The 21617-nt window shown below is 49.5% G+C and overlaps 1 protein-coding gene across 1 annotated transcript in view; it reads left to right on the forward strand.

Annotated features, from left to right (window-relative positions):
* TNXB (tenascin XB) overlaps nucleotides 1-21617 on the forward strand; it is a 66218-nt gene that overhangs the window by 36581 nt on the left and 8020 nt on the right. Inside the window, 13 exon segments of the mRNA XM_042782369.1 lie at nucleotides 2215-2538; nucleotides 2905-3255; nucleotides 7596-7919; nucleotides 10899-11249; nucleotides 13776-14093; nucleotides 14471-14821; nucleotides 16871-17188; nucleotides 17561-17911; nucleotides 19757-20080; nucleotides 20452-20766; nucleotides 21276-21363; nucleotides 21365-21415; nucleotides 21417-21526. Of these exon segments, the coding sequence (XP_042638303.1) occupies nucleotides 2215-2538; nucleotides 2905-3255; nucleotides 7596-7919; nucleotides 10899-11249; nucleotides 13776-14093; nucleotides 14471-14821; nucleotides 16871-17188; nucleotides 17561-17911; nucleotides 19757-20080; nucleotides 20452-20766; nucleotides 21276-21363; nucleotides 21365-21415; nucleotides 21417-21526 (3576 nt within the window).

Consider the following 21617-nt stretch of genomic DNA (forward strand, 5'->3'; position numbering starts at 1 on the left):
TGCAGGCTGGATTCAGAAGAGGATGTGGAACAAGGGATATCATTGCTGATATCAGATGGATCTTGACTGAAAGCAAAGAATACCAGAAAGATGTTTACTTATGTTTTATTGACTATGCAAAAGCATTCAATTGTGTGGATCATAACAAATTATGGATAACATTGAGAAGAATGAGAATTCTGGAACACTTGATTGTACTCACGACATAGATCAGGAGGCTGTGGATTAAACAGGACAGGGGACACTGCATGGTTTAAAATCAAGAAGGGAGTGTGTCAGGGTTGTATCCTTTTACCAGACTTATTCAATTTGTACGCTGAGCAAATAATCTGAGAGCCTGGATTATATGAAGAAGAACATGACATCAGGGTTGGAGGAAGACTCATTAACAACCTGCGATATGCAGAGGACACAACTTTGCTTCCTGAAAGTGCAGATGACTTGAAGCACTTACTAATGAAAATTAAAGACTACAGTCTGCAATATGGATTACAGCTCAATATAAAGAAAACAGAAATCCTCATGACTGGTCCAATAAGCAGCTTCACAATGGATGAAGAAATGATTGAAGTTGTCAAGGACTTCATATTACTTGGTTCTACAATCAACACCAATGGAAGCAGCAGTCAAGATATCAGATGACGTATTGCACTGAGCAAATCTGCTGCAGAAGACCTCTTTCCAGTGATGAAGAGCAAAGATGTCTCCATGAAGACTAAGGTACACCTAACCCAAGCCATGGTATTTTCAATCACCTCTTATGCACGTGAGAGCTGGACAATGAATAAGGAAGACCAAAGAAGAGCTGATGCTTTTGAGTTGTGGTGGAGAAGAATGCTAAGAGTTCTATGGACTGCTAAAAGACTAACAAATCTGTCCTGGAGGAAGTGCAGCCTGAATGCTCCTTGGAAGTGAGAATGGCCAGACTTCATCTCACCTACTTTGGTCATGTTGTCAGAAGGAACCATTTCCTGGAGAAGGATATCGTGCTTGGTAAAGTGGAGGGTCAACAAAAAAAGAGGAAGGCCCACAACAAATTGGATTGACAGTGACTGTGATGATGGGTGCAGGTATAGCAAGGATCGTGAGGCTGACACAGGACTGGGCAGTGTTTTGTTTGGCTGTGCATAGGGTCGCTATGAGTTGGAGATGACTTGATGGCACTTAGCAACAATAACAACAATGAATATTAATTCATTCAACAAATTCTATCTTAAACGTCAAACATATAGACAAAGAGAAGGAATAGTGTAACGAACCCCCATGCTCCTGTCACCCTACTTCAACCAATTGTCATCTCCTGGCCAGTTTTGCTCATCTGTACTCCACCCACATTATAGCATGTATCAGTACATTGTTCCTTTTTATTGTTGAGTGGTTTTCCATTGAGTATCTATGCCACCAGAATATTTTAAAACTAATCCTCAACACCCTGTACTTTCAGAAAAAGAAAAAAGAAAGAGTGAGGGGAGTACTCTTTAACTCTTTCCTTTAAAAATAAACACAATACAATCACCACACCTTTAAAAATGAACCTTCATTCTTTAATATCATCAAGGGTCTAAGCAGTGCTGTAGTCTCATGATTGCCCCATAATTTTTTTTTTTTTTAAATTTTTATTGTGATTTGGGTGAATGTTTACAGAGAAAATTCATCTTCCATACAGCAGTTCATACACATTTTCTCTCATGACATTGACTGCAATTCCCCGCAATGTAACAGCTCTCTTCCCACTTCCTCCCTGTAGTTACCTCTACCCAGTGTCCTTGCCTCCCATGCACTCCCTCCACCCCCACCAGCTGTCTCCCTGTGCAAACCATGCCCTACGGTTTTCCCATGATCAGTTGCTTCAAGGGGTGTATCTACCCCATAATTGTTTTGCAATTTGTTGCTGGAATGAGGCTCTAGCAAAGAAGAGACATTGCAATTGGGGAATTAGAAGTTTAAATAAGAAGATAACATTTGGGCAAAGACTTCCTAAGTGTGAATAGGAGTCATGCACATCTTGGGAGAGAACATTTAGGCTAAGGGAGTAATCAGGGCAAAGGCCCTGGGGTGGAAGGCTATTTAGCATGTCTGAGGGATGGCAAGGAGGCTAGTGTAGTTGTCACACAAAGATTTGATGATCATAATCAGAAATGAATCTTAATGAGAGCTGGGACTTCAAGAACAACTTCTAGCAATACGAAAGATTTTGTTTGCAACTCTTCCTAGCCCCTGAAGAGGAGCCCCCATCTCCTGCAGCCCCACCTCCCACTGCCGCCCAGGACCTTCCAAAGCCGCGCCTAGGGGAGCTGACTGTGACTGATGCCACCCCCGACTCCTTGCACCTGACCTGGACAGTCCCTGAGGGCCTCTTTGATTACTTCCTGGTCCAGTACAGGAATGGAGATGGGCAGCCCAAGGCAGTGCGGGTGCCGGGGCATGAGGATAGTGTCACCATCTCGGGCCTGGAGCCAGACCACAAGTACAAGATGAACCTGTATGGCCTCCATGATGGCCAGCGAGTGGGCCCTGTCTCTGCCATCGGGGTGACTGGTGAGTGCAGGGTGAAAGCCTTGGGGGCCGGGGGTACCCATTGAGAGGGTCACTGTCTCTCTGGTGATGGTGGCCATGGTAACTTTCTGCCTTTTCCCTGAGGCTCCATGAGGCCTAACTTGTTCTGTGAGCAGAGAAGGGCAGCCATGAGCCATGGTGGTTGCTGCCATCTGTTCCTACCCGTGACCTGGGGCTCCAGGATGTTTGTGAGGTGCAGACACAGCAGGACCATGCAACTCAAGAAGGAGCTTCTCTGAACCGACCTCAGGACCCCAGTGGTGGCCATGGCTTCTCTATGTTTCTCCCCAAAGGCTTGAGGACATCTTATAGGGACCTTCCTCACCTTCTCTGTCTCTCCCTTCTCAGCTCCGGAGGAAGAGACCCCCACCCCCACAGAAGTGGAGGAGACCCCGACCCCCATGGAGCCCACCACAGAGGTCCCAGAGCTCCCGGAAGAGCCACTCCTGGGGGAGCTGACAGTGACAGGATCCACCTCGGATTCTCTGAGTCTCTCCTGGACCGTCCCCCAGGGCTATTTTGATGCTTTCACCGTGCAGTACAAGGACAGGGACGGGCGGCCCCAGGTGGTGCGTGTTAGGGGCGAGGAGCGTGAGGTCACTGTGCAAGGCCTGGAGCCCGAGCGCAAGTACAAGATGAACCTGTATGGCCTCCATGAGGGGCGGCGTGTGGGCCCCGTGTCCGCCTTGGGGCTGACAGGTGAGTGAGTAAGGGCCAGGTTAGGGAGACTTTGTGAGAATTCCTTTTCCCTGGTGGACAACAGCTTGACCATTCCATTTCTTCACCCTCAGGGTCCAGGCCTTGATTCCCCCTGTCATCCCTCCCCCTTGACCTCCCTCATGACTCATGCCTAGGGGTTTGGTCTTTGCCGCTCTGCAGCCTCATCGTCCCCTCTGGCGTGGCCTCCCTCTGATGGTCAGCCACTGGCCACCCCAAGGGTGACGTGTCAGGCATAGGCTAACTTACTAGAATTTTCCTTTCCTTCCATCTTAATCACAGTATCTCACACACACACACACACACACACACACACAAGACAAGAAAAAGGAAACAACCCAACATCCAGCCATGTTGGAATGATTAATTTAGGCATTGTCTATAAAATGAACTAACATGCCACTATGGAAATGTTTTAACAGAAGACAATTACTTAATAATGTTACATTGAAAAGAGAGAGCACATATTTTTTTTTGGTAAGGATGGTAATCACAAGCACTTGAACATAGCATGTGTGGCAAGAAGGCTGGAAGGAAACATGTCTCCTGGGAGGCACGGTCTGTGGGACAGAAGAGGATGTATTCCAGCACTTTCTGTTGTATTCTGTTGTGTGTTGTCCAGACTTTCTTAAACAGCAAGTATTTCTTTTATAATCAGGGAAAAAGAAAAAGAAAACGTCTCCTCTCTTCTACTCCTCCCCTTGCCCACACCGCCCACCATTACTGTTGTTTTTTTTTTTTTTAATTTTTATTGTGATTTGGATGAAAGTTTACAGAGCAAATTCATTTTCCGCACAGCAGTTCATACACATTTTGTTTCATTACATTGACTGCAATTCCCTACAATGTAACAACTCTGTTTCTATTTCCTCCCTACCTCTTCCCTGTGTCCTTCCCTCCCATGCACCCCCACTCCCAAACTGTCTCCTTGTGCAAACATTGCTATTCTGTTCCCCCACACCATCACTCTTGCAATTTATTTCATTTCAAATTATTGGAAAGTTAAAATTTTCTAGTCCATAAGAAACCGGGAGGGGGGAAGAGGGGCCAATCACAGGCAAATTAAATTCTGAAAGCCCAGTCAATTAGGCTTGCCTTTCCTAAGCCATTCTCTGCTAGATTCTTATACCCGTTCAGGGTATTTTGTGAGAATTTCCATGGATTCAAAGAACCCATTCCCTGTGAGAATCATTACTTCGAGGGACAAATAGCCGCTCCTGTGACACCAGTTAAAGGTCCCTGTGCCTAAGGCATTTGACTGCTAACCAGAAGACTGGCGGTTCAAACCCACCAGCCACTCCTCGGAAGGAAGGTGGGGCAATCTACTTCTGTAGTGATACTACCCAGAAACCCAAGGAGAGATCGCTATGAGTCGAAATCAACTCGACGGCAGTGAATTTGGTTTTTTATTTTTGGTATGGCACAGTCGGTGCTCGACTACCAACCTAAAGGTTGGCAGAATTACTGGTTGATAGAGACTGGTGAAACCCCCAGACTATGGCCCCTGGTCACCCTTGAGGCCTGGAATTGAACTCACTCCTGTGGCTTCCAGCCAAAGTAATAGACAGGCATATAAGGTGAACATTTACACTAGGTAGGTGCACTCCTTAAAATGATCAACTATGAGAGAGCAGAAGGGCAATATTTGCATAGAGAGAGAGCCCAGAGGGCAGGAATGCATAGGAAAGAAGGATACAGGGAAAAGGTAACCACATGGAGGAAGTGGGAAGAGAGCTGTTGCATTGTGGGGATTGCAATCAATGTCATGAAACAAAATGTGTATGAAGTGTTGGATGGAAAATGAATTTGCTCTGTAAACTTGCACCCAAATCACAATTAAAAAAAAAAAAAAAATCTACCCAGCAGCACTGCAGAAGAAAGGCCTGGCAGCCTGCTTCCAAAAGATCACAGCCATTGAAAACGCTATGGAGCAGTTCTACCCTGAAACACACGGGGTCATTATGAGTCACCATTGTTTTTTTTATTTTTTGTCTTTCAAGCTTTTATTTAAGTGCAACAATCCAAGGTGGATTTTAGATCTTGTTAAAAGCAGCCACGTCTGGACTGCACATAGTTTTCAAAAGCAGTTATCTGTTCTTCCAGCATATCTGTGCCAACTTTATCATCTTCAGCTACACACTGTCTTTGAAGTTTTTTAATTCTGTTTCCCACTGGAACTAGATTAGAAGAGCCCCAGACCAAGCTGTCTGCTTGAATGCTTCTAACGCTCTCTTCTAATTTTGCCATGTCTGTTTCATCATCCCAAGGTTTCACGTCTAGTAAAATGGAAGACTTGGCAACAAGTGCAGGGTTTTTGACCTTCTTTGACTCATACTGTGCAAGGCGTTCTTCTCTTAGCTTCTTCACTTCTTCACTTTCCTGTAAAGAAAAATGTTATGATTCACAAAGCTAGTTGTGAATCTTAACCTTAAAGCTGTTGGGGTCATCACAAGAAACAGACCAGCTTTATCAGAAAAAAAAAAAAGCATGTTTTTTATGTTTTATGACATCAAATGATTGCGGGTCATGCTTTCATCTCCTGAAGAAGTCAGGCAGAAGAAACCATTTTCTGTCTCAGCCATAGCATTCTTTGTATAATCAAAGGCTGATAGGTGTCAGGGAGCTTCATTTCTTTATGTGTGTTCAGAGAGTGTGTTGAGGAAGGGGGAAGTTAGGGGTCATTAGAAAATGAGCATTAGAAAAATTCACACCCTGGGAATAAGCTGTGAATTCTCATCCACTGTTCAATTTTTGTTTTTGTTTTGCCTTGCTATCATGATAAGAAGCTCTGGTGGCACAGTGGTTAAGGCATTTGGCAGCTAACCAAAAGGTCAGCAGTTTGAACCCACCAGTTGCTCCAAAGCAGAAAGATGAGGCAGTTTGCTTCCGTAAAGATTTACAACCTTGGAAGCCCTATGGGGCAGTTCTACTCTGCCCTATAGGCTCTATTATTAAGAGTCGACTCAATGGCAGTGGGTTTGGTTTGGTTTGATTTGTTATCATGACAAATCACAAGTATATACGAAGTAAACAAACAACAACAAAACTATTGCCCTGGAGTCAATTCCAAACTCGTGGTGACTCCATGTGTTACAGACAACTATGCACCACAGGGTTTTCTTGGCTGTAATCTTCACAGAGGTCTCTTGGTGATGTAAACGGTTTGGTCTAACCTACTAACTTAATGGTCGATGGTTTGAACCCGCCCAGCGGAGCCATGGAAGACAGGCTTGGCAATCTGTTTCCATAAAGATTACAACCGAGAAAACTGTGTGGAGCAATTCTCTGCAACACGTGGGTTCACCCTTAGTTGGAATTGACTTGATGGTAACAGGGACTTTATGGAAGTAGATGGCCAGGTCTTTTCTCAAGGTGCCACTGGGTGGGTCCACACACCAACCTTTAGCTTAGTAGCAGAGAGCAAACCATTAGAACCATGAAGGGACCTTCACACAAAGTAAAGAAAGTGAAATAACAGACCAACTTCCTGTTCTGTTCCTTCCTGTTCCATCTCTACCACACTCTACCCCCTACCCTATATGCTATTATTTTTTTCTAATCAGGAATTTTTTAAAACCCTCATTTTTCTAGTTGTGAGAAGACCAACGTTATGGAAACTCTGAACAATAGAGAGAAAAAAAAACTCTCATCATTCCCTCCTGAACCAACACCCACCATTAGTAATGCTCTGTATAACTCAAACTCCCTTTCCATGGTTTCCATGAAGTGCGTGTTTTAAAGTTGCCTGCAGTGTGGTCACGTAACTCTTGGGTCTTACTTTTGTATACACAATTTATATCTTGGGCATTTACCCTGTGACTATACAACCTGCATTAATCACCATCGTAATGGTTATTTAATACTTCATGGTAAATGCGCCACGCCCAAATTAATCATCTTCCGTGGGGCATTTGGGTTCCTGACACATTTTGCTGTCATGAATAATCCCTTAATGAACTCTTCCATGCTATAACTTTTTCCTTCTTTTTAATAATTTTTTTAGGACAGGTGCCCAGAAATGGGATTATTACATCAAAGGAAATGAGTACAATTTGTTTTCTAACATGTGTCCAAATTCCTTTCTGAAGGTTTGTAACAGTGCGGTCCTGCTGGAAGTCTCTGAATGGCAGTGGGCCTGTCTCAGACTCCTGATGCCCCTAACGGCTAATACAAAGGCTCCAGGACCCGCAAGCCTATGGTTGGAGATTTGTGGGATGTATTTGAACCAGCCTCAGGCCAATCATGGCCACAGTGTTTTTCTCTTTGTCCCCAAGGACATCTCACAGGATCCCTCTTTGCCCTTTCTGTGTCTTCCTTCTCAGCTCCAGAAGAAGAGACCCCCACCCCCACAGAACCCACCACGGATGCCCCGGAGCCCCCTGAGGAACCACTCCTGGGGGAGCTGACAGTGACAGGATCCACTGTGGACTCCCTGAGCCTCTCCTGGACCGTCCCCCAGGGCCACTTTGACAGCTTCACCGTGCAGTACAAGGACAGAGATGGGCGGCCCCAGCTGGTGCGTGTCAGAGGCGAGGAGCATGAGGTCACCGTACGGGGTCTGGAACCCGGGCACAAGTACAAGATTAACCTTTATGGCCTCCATGAGGGGCAGCGTGTAGGCCCCATGTCCACTGTGGGGTTCACAGGTGAGTGCAGGCCGATGGTGGGGCAGGGTATGGAGGACTGGCCTGGGAGAGCTTCCATTTTCTACCAGCTTGTTGGAAACAGAAATACTGTCAATCACAGGGCCTCCCTTCAAACTTCAGTGCACATCCACATCACCTGGGCACCTGAGTTCAGGTTTGGGCTGAGGCTTGGGATGCTGCATCTCAAACAAGATGCCTGGTAATGCTGATGTTCCTGGTCCACGGACCTCACTTTGAGTAGCAAGTCTCTTCACAACAAAGGAGTGTGGACTCTTTTTTAGAATTTGTTGAGAATTATTTAAACTCTTTCCCTGATTCCTCGCAAGGCCCAGCTGCTCTCTAGCTGACTAGGTGGGGTGGGAGATGGCAGGGGGTCAGGCTGCAGCGTATCCTGACAGTAACACCTGGAGCCTCATAGTTGGAGTATCAGCAGATTTTTTTATTCCACTGGGTCAATTTGTTTATTCAACAAAGACTTGCATGCCCTAATCCGGACACTGGAGGCTAAAGTTTCAGTGGCCTCTAGCAAAAACCCCCAGAAGCACATCTGTGGGTAAACAAGTTGGATTTATGCTTTACATAGTGAAGGAGAATGCACGTGCCGGAGAACTGGGGGCATCTTGGAGAGAGGGTATCAGAAAGGACTGGTTAGAATATTTGAGGTTGTGATTCTGGGGAGAACTTAAGGAGCAGGGAGTTCCTGAGTGGGACAGACAGTTAACATGCTTGAGTGCTAATAGAAAGGTTGAAAGGTGTGCACCCAGAAGTGCCTCACAAGACAGGCCTCATGATTAGAAAAATCAGTGATTTAAAAACCCTGCGGAGCACAGTTCTACTCTGACACACATGGGGTCACCACGAATCGGAATCAACATGATGACAGTTAGTTATAGTAACGGGGCTGTGTAGTGGATGCTGTCAGGAAGAAGAGGTAAATCTATGATTGTATCTCTTAATAAATCTTATCTATAGAGAGGACAGGTGAGCATGCAGAGACAGCTGTGATTGGTACAGAAGTAGCACTCACTCCGATCAGCTAGGAGAAGGACAGATTTGATCACTTTTGTGGCTGGGCAGTGTTCAACTTTTGTCTATATTCACACTGATTACAGAGTAGTTCTGATCCTCAGTGGTCGCAGCTGGCCTGGTCTGATGTTCACATTCCCTGAAATTGTCCATATTCACCAGGAGAACTCTAGGCTGAGTAACACCTAGAAGGCCCCAGGCTGAACAGATGGGACCAGGCTCTCAAATGTCAGGGCTGCTTATCGCCTTCCCTGGGGTGAAGCTTTGAAAGTATCACACAAATTCTTATCCTACTGGGTGCAGTCACTGGGGACAGACAGTGAACCCACAAATACAGCAAAGGGGAGGAGCGTAGGGCAGAGAGCCCAGGATCCAGGCCAGGACAAGGCAGGGACCCTTTAGCCTACCCCTGGGGACCCCAGGAGCTGAGTCCTGACTGGTGATACAGTTAGAGAAGGAAGAAGAGGGTGTCAGATCACTGTCACAGAAGATGCAAGGACCCGGAGGCTGGAAACAGCATGGTACTCAGAGGAGCTGAGGAAGGTCTGCGATATCTTTTGAGGTGGGGAGATAGCCTTGAGCTGTGTCTGGAGGGGAAGAGGCAACTCACGGAGTGAGCTTTTTTTTTTTTTTTTTTTTAACCTTCCAGGGTAAAAAACTCATTCTGGCTGTTAGGTGAAGAATGGGTGAGTGGGAGTGGGTGGAGAACAACCCTGGAGTAGGGAGACCAGAAGATAGACAGTAACACAGATAAGAGGAGATAGTGACCCAAATCAGGAGAGTGGGGAGGAGGTGAGAGAGGAAGGGACTCCAGGAGAGCCTCAGAAGAACTGACCACACTCTGACCCTATGACAGCTGGGCAAGGTCTGGTTGGGGAGTGGGTGTTATGAACTGCCTTCAACAAAGTGAGGACCCAGCAGAGGCACGTGTTTGGGAACAAAGACATCATCAAATAGACAACGAGATGCCAGCCAGACCCTGAGTGAAGAGCAGACCCAAGCACAATGGCCATGTGGACCTGGGCTCAGAAGAGAGGCTGGTACTGGGACAGAGGAGAGGCCATGGGAATGTTAGTGGATAGTAGTGAGAGTGTGGGTGTGTGAGGTCAGGGGATGGGATGGTGAAGGTCTGGAGAAGAAGACATTGGTTAAAACAACTATGGAAGGGATCCTTCTGGCTGCTTATCATCTTACTTTTATATTCACCCTTTCACTTGCTGAAATGAGGAATGAAGACACCTTACCTGTCCCCTCTATCTCTGTCCATCTCCAGAGGATGAAGTTAGGACGACCCCAGCCTCACCTACAGCCACCCCTGAGCCTCCCTTCAAGCCACGCCTGGGAGAGCTGATTGTGACTGATGCCACTCCCGACTCCCTGCACCTGTCCTGGACGGTCCCCGAGGGTGACTTTGACCACTTCCTGGTCCAGTACAGGAACGGGGATGGGCAGCCCAAGGCTGTGCGGGTGCCAGGCCATGAGAATGGGGTCACCATCTTGGGCCTGGAGCCGGACCACAAATACAAGATGAACCTGTACGGCTTCCATGATGGCCAGCGTGTGGGCCCCATCTCTGCCATTGGGGTGACTGGTGAGTGGACAGTGGAGATCTTGGGGCAGATCCAGTGGGAGAGTCACCCACTCCCTGGTGCTTGTGGCTGTGGTACCTTTGTGCCTTTTCCCTGTTGCTTCCTAAGGGCTGACCAGTTCCCTTGGGCAGAGTAGGGCAGCCATGAGCCATGCTAGTGGTTGCCACCTGTTCCCCACATGTGACCTGGGGCTCTGGGAACATTCATGAGATGTTGATCTTGCAGGACCACTCAGCCTGAGAAAGGGCTTCTCTGTACCAACCTCAAGACCCCTGTCATGGCCATGGCTTTTCTATCCTTTTCCCCGAGGACCTGAGAACATCTCCCAGGCCCCTCTTCACTCTCTCTATGTCTCCCTTCTCAGCTCCAGAAGAAGAGACCCCCGCTCCCACAGAGGTGGAGGAGACCCAGACCCCCACGGAGCCTACCACCGAGGCCCCAGAGGCCCCCGAGGAGCCGTTCCTGGGGGAGCTGACAGTGACAGGATCCACCTCGGACTCTTTGAGTCTCTCCTGGATTGTCCCTCAAGGCCAATTTGACGCCTTCACTGTGCAGTACAAGGGCAGGGACGGGCGGCCCCAGATTGTTCGTGTCAGGGGTGAGGAGCGTGAGGTCACCGTGCAGGGCCTGGAGCCTGGGCGCAAGTACAAGATGCACCTCTACGGCCTCCATGAGGGGCGGCGTGTGGGCCCTGTGTCCACCTTGGGGCTGACAGGTGAGTGAGGGCCAGGAGTAGGGCAGGGTGTGGAGGACAGGCCTGAGGGAGTTTCTCTTTTCTGCCTGCTTCATAGAAACAGAAATGTTCTCCACAGCAGAGCCTTCCTTCAAACTTTAATTCACATAAAAATGCTAAGGCAGATTCAATATAGCAGGTGTCCAAAATGCTACATTTCTGCCAAGATCCTTCGGGATGCTCATGCTGCTTGTCCGTGGACCTCACGTTGTGTAGGAAACCTCTTTTCAACCTGGACCTAGTATAAGAATTTGTCTAATATTATTTCACTTTTTCTGAGACTCTTCACCAAGATCTGGCTGCCCTCTAGCTGATCGGGGCTGGGATGGGAGCTGGCAGGGGTCAGCTGCAGGGCATCCTAACAGTGACATCTGGAGCCTCCTGGTTTGGTTTTCACAAATTCATAAATTCAGTGGGTGAGCCCTGAGCCAGGCTCTGTGACAGGTCACAGGGGAAGCCTCTGACATGGCAGACACGTGTCCTTGTCCTAATGGGGTACACAGCCCTGGGCACAGGTAGTGAACTTGCCAACACAGCAAAGGGGAAGGAGTGTGGGACTGGGAGCCTAGGGCCAGGCCAGGGCAAGGTAGGGACCCCTTAGCCTGCTCAAGGGGACCCCTAAGAGCTGAGATCTACTTGGTGACAGCCTTAGAGGAGAAAGAGGGTGTCAGATCAACATCCCAGCAGATGCAAAAGTCCATAGGCTGAAAACAGCGTGGTAACTGGAGGGAATGAGAAACTCTGGTAGGACAGTTTCTGAGGTGGAAAGAAGTCTTGACACATGTCTGGAGGGGGCGGGGAAAGGCTCATGGAGTGAAGGGTCCTTCCAGGGTATGGAGGGTGGTTGTACAGTTCCAAAGTGAAGGTTGACACCATCATATTTGCATTTGGGGCAATATTTTATTGTGCTTTAGGTGGAAGTTTACACAGCAAATTAGTTTTCCACGCAATAAATCATACACAGATTGTTCCATGACATTGGCTGCAATCTCCACAGTGTGCCACTGTTCCCCCATTTCTACCCTGAGCTCCCTGGTTTCCATCCATTTGGTTTCTCTGCCCCTTCCAGCCTTCTCATTTTGGTTTTGGGCAAATGTTGCCCTTTTGCTTCCTTATAGTTGATTGTTCTAAGCAGCATATTCCTCATGGTTGTTACTGTTTATAGACCAGTCTGAGGTGGCCTCCTGGAGTGGCTTCAGTCCCATGTTAGAAGAATGACTTATGGCAATAGTCTTGGAGATTCCTCCAGTCGCTATCAGACTGGTCTTTTTTGTGAATTTGAGTTTTATTCTACACTGTTCTCCCATTGTAATTAGGACCTTCTATTGTGTCCCTAGGCAGAATGGTCAGTAGTAGTAGTTGTTGTTGTTATGTGCCGTCGAGTCGGCCCTGATGCATAGCGACCCCTCCTTGGGTTTCCGAGGCAGTATCACTACAGAAGTAGGATTGTCCAACCTTCCTTCTGAGGAGTGGCTGGTGGGTTTGAACCGCCAGCCTTCTGGTTAGCAGTCAAGTACCTTAGGCACTATGCTACCAGAGCTCCTATGGTCAGTAGTAGTAGCCAGGAACCACCTCATTCTCTGGTCTCAGTCTGGAGGAAGCGGTGTTCACGTAGGCCATTAGTCCTTTGAACTAATTGCTTCCTTGTTGTTGTTATGTGCCGTCGAGTCGGCCCGACTTATAGCAACCCCTCCTTGGGTTGCCAAGGCAGTATCACTACTGAAGTAGATTGCCCAACCTTTCTGAGGAGTGGCTGGAGGGTTTGAACCACCAGCCTTCGGGTTAGCAGTCAAGTGCCTTAGGCACTACACTACCAGAGCTCCTAGGGAGACCAGTAGGAAGGTAGTAATCAGGTGAGAGGAGATGGTGGCCCAAACCAGGGATAGTGGGGTGAAGGTGAGAGGAAAGGGCTCCAGGAGGAACCTAGGAAGAACTGACCAGTCACAGCTGGGGAGATGGAGGAGTCCAGGACACTCCCAGGTTTCTGATTGGGCAGTGGGTACTCTGAGCTTCTGAACAAACAAAAAAACCCAAACTCATTGTTGAGTTGATTTGACTCATAGTGACCCCTGCTTGGGTTTCCGAGGCAGTAACACTACAGAAGGAGATTGCCCAACCTTCCTTCTGAGGAGTGGCTGGTGGATTTGAACCACCAGCCTTCTGGTTAGCAGTCAAATGCCTTAGGCACTACGCCACCAGAGACATCATCAAATGGACAATGAGATGCCAGTCAGACTCCCAGTAGTTGGAGGTCCCAGATGCAGTGATCACATAGGCCAGTGCTGGGACAGAGGAGGGGTCACAGGAATGTTAGTATACCGTGATGAGAGAATGGCTGCATGAGGGTCAGAGGATTGGAAGTTAACAATGAAGTTTCTGGAAAAGAAGAGATAGGTTAGAACAACCATGGAAGACATCTTTATCATCTTATTTTTGTATCTCACCCCTGTGCATGCTGAAATGAGGAATGAGACCTCACTTATCCCCACTGTCTCTGTCCATCTCTAGAGGACGAAGTCAGGATGACCTCAGCCCCGCCCACAGCTGCCTCTGAACCTCCCTTCAAACCACACTTGGGGGAACTGACTGTGACCGATGCCACCCCCGACACACTGCACCTGTTCTGGACGGTGCCCGAGGGCCATTTTGACCACTTCCTGGTCCAGTACAAGAACGGGGATGGGCAGCCCAAGGCTGTGGGGGTACCAGGGCATGAGAACAAGGTCACCATCTCGGGCCTGGAGCCATACCACAAGTACAAGATGAACCTTTATGGCTTCCATGGTGGGCAGCGTGTGGGTCCTATCTCTGCCATTGGGGTGACTGGTGAGTGGAGAGGGTCCTGGGGTAGGGGGGACCCAGTGGGGGGCCACCCTTTTTAAGTGATAGTCACCATGGAACCTTTGTGTGTTTTCCCTGAGGCTCCCCAGCTTCTGTCTGGTCCTCCTAGGCAGAGAAGGGGGGCCATGAGCCATGGTTGTGAACCATGCTGGTGGTTGCCACCTGTGGTTCCCTACATGTGACCTGGGATTCTAGGCACATCTATGAGGTGTTGACACAACAGGACAACCCAGCCCAAGAAGGGGCTTCTCTGAATTGACCTCAGGACCCCGTCATGGCAATGACTTCTCTATACTTCTTCCCAAGACCCAAGGACTGTCTCACAGGGCCCCTTCTCATCCTCTCTGTGTCTCCTTTCTCAGCTCCAGAGGAAGAGACCCCTGCCTCCACAGAGGTGGAAGAGACCCCAACCCCCACAGAGCCTACCACAGAAGCCCCAGAAGTTCCCGAGGAGCCACTCCTGGGGGAGCTGACAGTGACAGGATCCACCTCGGACTCCCTGAGCCTCTCCTGGACCATCCCCCAGGGCCACTTTGATGCCTTCACTGTGCAGTACAAAGGCAGGGATGGGCGGCCCCAGGTGGTGCGTGTTGGAGGCGAGGAGCGTGAGGTCACCGTGCAGGGCCTGGAGCCTGGGCGCAAGTACAAGATGCACCTGTACGGCCTCTATGAGGGGCGGCGTGTGGGCCCTGTGTCCATCATGGGCCTCACAGGTGAGTGAGGGCTGGGGACGGGGCAGGGTATGAAGGACCGGCCTGGGAGAGCTTCACTTTTCTGTCAACTTCTTGGAAACAGAAATATTCTCCACAGCAGATCTTCCCTTTGTTTATTTATTTATTTTTAATTTTTACTGTGATTTGGGTGAAAGTTTATGGAGCAATTTCATTTTCCATACAGCAATTCATACACATGTTGTTTTGTGACATTGACTGTCATTCCCCACAATGTAACAGCTCTCTTCCCACTTCCTCCCTGTAGTTACCCCTTCCCTGTGTCCTTTCCTATGTATTCCTGCCCTCTGAGCTATCTCCCTGTGCAAATACTGCCCTTCTGTTCTCCCATGATTGATTGTTCTAAGGAGTGTTATCCACTTGATGTAAATGTCCACCCTATATGCCTATCTATTGTTTGGCTGGAGGCCATAGGAGTGAGTTCAGTTCCAGACCTGAAGGGTACCTAGGGGCCATCTCTTGGGGGTCTCACCAGGTTCTAGCAGATGAGGAAACCTGTTTTTTTTTTTTTATGATTCTGAGTTTTGTTCCACATTGTTTTCCCACTCTATCCAGGATCTCCTGCACTGATCCCTTTCCAAGTGGTTGACAGTGGTAGCTGGGCAACATCTAGTTCTTCAGGTCTCATGGTCATATAGGCTGAGGTGTAGCAAGGCCTCTGTTTAAATTCAATGCACATCCAAATCGCCTGGGGTTCTTGTTAAAGGCAGACTCCGTTCAGCAGGTTTAGGCCTGAGTTCCCTGTAATACCAACCTTGGCCTTTAAACTTCCTCACAACAAAGAAATGAAGAACCTCCCTTAGAATTTGTTGAAAATTATTTAGCCTTTATTAGTGAGTCTTCCCAGTGCCTGATGCCCGGCTTCTCTCTAGCTGATTGGGATGGGATAGGACATGGCAGGCGGTCAGACTGCAGCACGTCTTGACATTAACACCCGGAATTTCCTGGTTCAGTTTTCATAGATGTATTGATTCAGTGCCTGAGCCCTGACCCAGGCACTGTGGGAGGTCACTGAGGCAGCCTCTGGCATGATGGATACCCATGTTCCTGTCTTAATGGGTACACAGTCATGGGGCCAGGAGTGAACCTGCAAATACTACAAAGGGGCAGGAGCATGGGACAGGGAGCCCAGGAGCCAGGCTAGGATAAGGCAGAGAGCCCTAAGTCTTCCCAGAGGGGCCCACAGAAGATTAGAGACTTGCTTGGTGACAGCATTAGAGAAGGAGGAAGAGAGTGTCAGATCAACATCACAGTAGGTACAAAGGCCCAGAGACTGGAAACAGCCTGGAGCATAGAGAGACTGAAAGACTTTTGTAGGATATCTTCTGAGGTGGGGAGAAGCCTTGACATGTGTCTGGAGGAGAGGGGGCGGCTCATGGAGTGAGAGATTCCATCTTGGGTAATGAGGGTGATTATACAATTTTAAGCTAAAGACTGAAATTATCATATTTGCATTTAAAAAAAAAAGAACCCTCATTCTGGCTGTGAGGTGAAGAATGCATGAGCAGGGGGTGGAAAACAAGCCTGGAGTAGGGAGACTAGTAGGTAGACAGTAACTTAGGTGAGAGGAGATGGTGGCCCAAACCAGGAGAGTGGGGAGGACATGGGGAAGGAAGGGCTTCAGGAAGAACCTCAGAACAGACCACCCTCTGACCCTGTGACAGCTGGGAGGAGTCCAGGACACTCCTGGGTTTCTGGTTGGGCAGTAGGTGTTTGCTTCTTACATGAGCAAAGGTAAGAAGAGATGGACAATGAGACGCCAAGGAGACCCCCAGTGAAGGGAGACCCCCAAGTGCAGTGGCTACCTGGATGGGGCTCAGAAGAGAGACCAGTGCTGAGACAGAAGAGAGGTTACAAGGATTTTAGCAGAAGGTGGTGAGGCTATGGTATCATGAGGGTCAGGGGATAGGACACTGACAGTGAAGATTCTGGAAACGAAGAGATGGGTTAGAACAGCTGTGGACAGCATCACATACTGAAATGAGGAATGAAGACACCTCACCTGTCCCCTCTTTCTCTATCCATCTCCAGAGGATGAAGTTAGCATGACCCCAGCCCCGCCCACAGCTGCCCCTGAACCTCCCTTCAAGCCGCGCCTGGGGGAGCTGACCGTGACCGATGCCACCCCTGACACCCTGCACCTGTCCTGGACGGTCCCCGAGGGCCACTTTGACCACTTCCTGATCCAGTACAAGAACGGGGATGGGCAGCCCAAGGCTGTGCAGGTGCCAGGGCATGAGAACGAGGTCACCATCTCAGGCCTAGAGCCGGACCACAAGTACAAGATGAACTTGTACGGCCTCCATGGCAGCCAGCATGTGGGTCCTGTCTCTGCAGTTGGGGTGACGGGTGAGTGGAGGTGGATGCCTGGGAGGGGAGAGGTTCCAGGGAGGTCCACATGCTTGTTCTTCGATGGTGAGCGAGCTGGGTTTTTCATGTGGGGCTTGTTCAGTGACCACAGACAAGTTCTTGGCTAAGGCTGTGGCCCCTTTGCCCCTTTGTCCTCTGGGGTTGACAGTTTGCTCTTCTTGGGCAGGGAGGGGCCACTGAGAGCTTTGCTGTGCTGGTGGCTGCCACCTATTCCCCACACCTGACTGAGGACTCCAGGCTTCTTTGAACCAACCTCAGGTCACAGTCATGGCCATGGCTTCTCTATCCTTGTCCCCGAGGACTTGAGGACATCTCCCAGGCCCCCTCTTCACTCTCACTCTCCCTTCTTAGCTCCAGAAGAAGAGACTCCCACTCCCACAGAGGTGGAGGAGACCCCGACCCCCACGGAGCTCACTACTGAGGCCCCAGAGTCCCCCAAGGAGCCACTCCTGGGGGAGCTGACAGTGACAGGATCCACCTCGGACTCCCTGAGCCTCTCCTGGACTGTCCCCCAGGGCCACTTTGATGCCTTCACCGTGCAGTATAAGGGCAGGGATGGGCGGCCCCAGGTGGTTCGTGTCAGGGGCGAGGAGCGTGAGGTCACCGTGCAAGGCCTGGAGCCCAGGCGCAAGTACAAGATGCACCTGTACGGCCTCTATGAGGGGCGGCGTGTGGGCCCTGTGTCCGCCTTGGGGCTGACAGGTGAGTGAGGGCCGGGGGTGAGGCAGGGTATGGCGCATGGGCCTGGGAGAGCTTCCCTTTTCTACCAGTTTGATGGAAACAGAAATATTCTCAATCACAGGGCCTCCCTTCAAACTCCAGTGCACATCCACATCACCTGGGCACTGGGTCCATCAGATTTGGGCTGAGGCTTGGGATGCTGCATTTCGAACAAGATCCCTGGTGATGTTGATGTGTCTGGTCCACGGACCTCACTTTGAGTAGCAAGTCTCTCTCTTTCTTTCTCTTTTGTCCTCACCCCCAACCTTATACATGTTCATGGGCATACTACCCATGACTTGAGTAGCAAATCTCTTCACAACAAAGAAATGTGGACCTTTTCTTAGAATTTGTTGAAAAGTGTTTAACCTGCATCATGACTCCTCACTGATATTCCGGCTGCTCCCTTGCTGACTGGAGCCAGGATGAAAGATGACAGCCGTATCAGGCTATAACACATCTTGACAGTAACACCTGGAGTCTTCCTGGTTCAGTTATTGATTATTGATCCACTGTATCAACAAAGACCTGTAGGCCCAGAATTGGGTTCTGGGTGCTGTGAGGTCACTGGGACAGCCTTTGACATGACAGGCATACTAGTTCTCATCCTAATGGGATCACCAGTATGGGGTCAGGCAGTGAACCTGCAAATTGAGCAAAGGGATAGGAGTGTGGGACAGGGATCATAGAGGTATGCCAATATAAGGTAGGACCTCTTCAGCCACTTGCCCTTGGTGACCCTGAGAGCTGAGGTCTAAAGAATGGACAAGAATTAGCCAGATGACATTGTTAGAGAAGGAAGAAGAGGGTGGCAGATTACTGAGAGAGACCTGGAGGCTGGAAACAGTATGGTGCTGGGAGGAGCTGAGCTTCTTTGTACGTTATTTTCTGAGGTATGGAGAAGCCTTGAGTGTCTGGAGGAGAGGGGGCAGCTCATTAAGTGAGGGATTTCTTCAGGGGTGAAAAGGGAGGGTGGTTGTAAATTTTAAGCTGAAGACTGACACCATGACACCATCATGTTTGCTTTTTTTTTTTTTTTTTTTAGCATTTGGAAAGACTTTTTTTAAAAGTTTTTATTGTGATTTGGCTAAAAGTTTACAAAGCAAATTCATTTTCCATACAGCAGTTTATACACATTTCATGATATTGACTGCAGTTCCCCACAATATAGCAGCTCCCTTCCCACTTCCTCCTTGTAGTTACCTCTTCGGCGTCCTTCTTTCCTATGCATTCCTGCTCCCTGAGCTATCTCTCTGTGCAAGTACTGCCCTTCCGTTCTCCCATGACTGTTCGTTCTAAGGAGTGTCTCTACCTGGTGTAAATGTTCACCCCATATGCCTGTCTGTTGTTTGGCTGGAAGCTACGGGAGTGAACTCAGTTCCAGACCTTAAGGGTAACTAGGAACCATAGTCTCAGGGGCTCCATCAGACGAGTAAACCTTGTCTTTTTTATGATTTTGAGTTTTGTTCTACATTGTTCTCCTACTCTATCCAGGATCTCATATTTGTTTTTAACATAAAAAATTAATTCTGGCTGTTTGGTGAAGAATGGAAGGGGTAGGGGACTAGCCTAGAGTGGGAAGACCAGTGGGGAGGGAGGCAGTAACCCTGGTGAAAGGAGATGAAGGCTGAGCCTGGAGAATGGGGAGGAGGTGGGAGAGGGAAAGGCTCCAGGAGGAACCTAGGAAGAACTGACTGCACTCTGACCCTGTGATGGCTGGGCAAGCCAGGAGTATAAGACACTCCCATTTCTGGTTGGGGAGTCAGTGTTCTGAGTTTCCTTTACCAAGATGGGGACCTAGTACCTGTCCCTTATGTCCCTGTCCATCTCCAGATGATGAAATTAGGACGACCCCAGCCTCGCCCACAGCTGCCCCTGAGACTACCTTCAAGCCGCGCCTGGGGGAGCTGACCGTGACCGATGCCACCCCTGACACCCTGCACCTGTCCTGGACGGTCCCCGAGGGCCACTTTGACCACTTCCTGATCCAGTACAAGAACGGGGATGGGCAGCCCAAGGCTGTGCGGGTGCCAGGGCATGAGAACGAGGTCACCATCTCGGGCCTGGAGCCGGACCACAAGTACAAGATGAACCTGTACGGCCTCCATGGCAGCCAGCGTGTGGGTCCCGTCTCTGCAGTTGGGGTGACTGGTGAGTAGAGGGTGGAGCTCTGGGCGGGGGGCACCCAGCAGTGAGGTCACCCCCTCTCTGGTGATGGTGGCTGTGGTACCTTTGTGCCTTTTTCCTGTGGCTCCCCGAGGCCTGATCAGTTCCTCTGGGCAGAGAAGGACGGCTGTGAGACATGCTGGTGGCTGCCACCTGTTCTCCACATGTGACCTGGGGCTCTGGGCATGTTTGTGAGGTGTTGACCCATCAGGACCACCAGCCCAAGAACGGGCTTCTCTGAACCAACCTCAGGACTCTAGGCATAGCCACAGCGTCTCTATCCTTGTCCCCAAGGGCCCAAGGACATCTCACAGGACCACTTCTTGCCCTTTCTGTGTCTTCCTTCTCAGCTCCAGAGGAGACCCCCGCCCCCACAGAGCCCACCACGGAGGCCCCAGAGACCCCTGAGGAGCCACTCCTGGGGGAGCTGACAGTAACTGGATCCACTGTGGACTCTCTGAGCTTCTCCTGGACCGTCCCTCAGGGCCACTTTGAGGGCTTCACTGTGCAGTACAAGGACAGGGACGGGCAGCCCCAGGTTGTGCGTGTGGGGGGCGAGGAGCGTGAGGTCACCATGCAGGGTCTGGAACCTGGGCGCAAGTATAAGATGCACCTGTATGGCCTCCATGCGGGGCGTCGCGTGGGTCCCGTGTCCACAGTGGGCATGACAGGTAAGTGAGGGTGAGACCCTGATTCTCAAATTCTTCTCTGTTGTTACCACTGCTTTTCTCTTTCGTATCTCAGCCTTCCTCACAGATGGCCACTCGTTTTCCTCCCTTCCCTAAATGGGGCTAATGATCCTGCCTGGTTTCTTAAATTGCATGAGGATTAATGGAGATTGCAGTTTGTTGGGCACGTAGTTGTGTGTTATGAATGTTACCTTTCTTCCTTTGATCACAATCTGAGACCTCAAACTTGCCCAGTTGTTGAAATGTGGCTTTCAGACTAGGTAATACAGTGCCTCAGAACATGGCTCTAGAATAATGGCCTGCTTCTGAATCCCACCTCCTGACATGCTGTGTGATTCTGTGGCAATGTCCTAGCCTCTCGAAGCCTCCCATCCCTGCAAAATGAGGATGATAACAACGGTTCCATAGCCATGTGAGGCACATACTGTGTGTACTCCTTACAATGCATGGTACATAGTATCAGACTCCTCAGCCTCCCTGCTTTATGCCAGGCCCCCTGCCCACTGAGCTCCCCATGGACCCCTGTCTGGGTGAGCTGGCCGTGGAAGCCGTGACCCTGGACAATGTGCACCTCTCATGGACAGAGCCTCTTCGATTCTTTCCTGGTCCAGTACAGAGATGTGCAGGGGCAGCTCCAGAGAGCTTCGTGGGGTTACTGTTTTAGGACTGGAAGCAGTAGGAAAGTACAAGTTCCTCCTTTTTGGACTCCAGGCCTGAAAACGGCCGGCTGGGTCCGGTCTCTGTGGTGGCAAAGACTAAATTTCGTGGTCTTTTTCGCCCCCTTGTGGCGACAGTTGGAATTTCATGTTCCTGTGCCCCACACTCTAATCTCA

The sequence above is a fragment of the Orycteropus afer genome, unplaced genomic scaffold (assembly GCF_000298275.1).
Source record: "Orycteropus afer afer isolate SDZICR_OR568_19922 unplaced genomic scaffold, OryAfe1.0 scaffold00294, whole genome shotgun sequence".
In the NCBI taxonomy this organism is placed as follows: Eukaryota; Metazoa; Chordata; class Mammalia; order Tubulidentata; family Orycteropodidae; genus Orycteropus; species Orycteropus afer.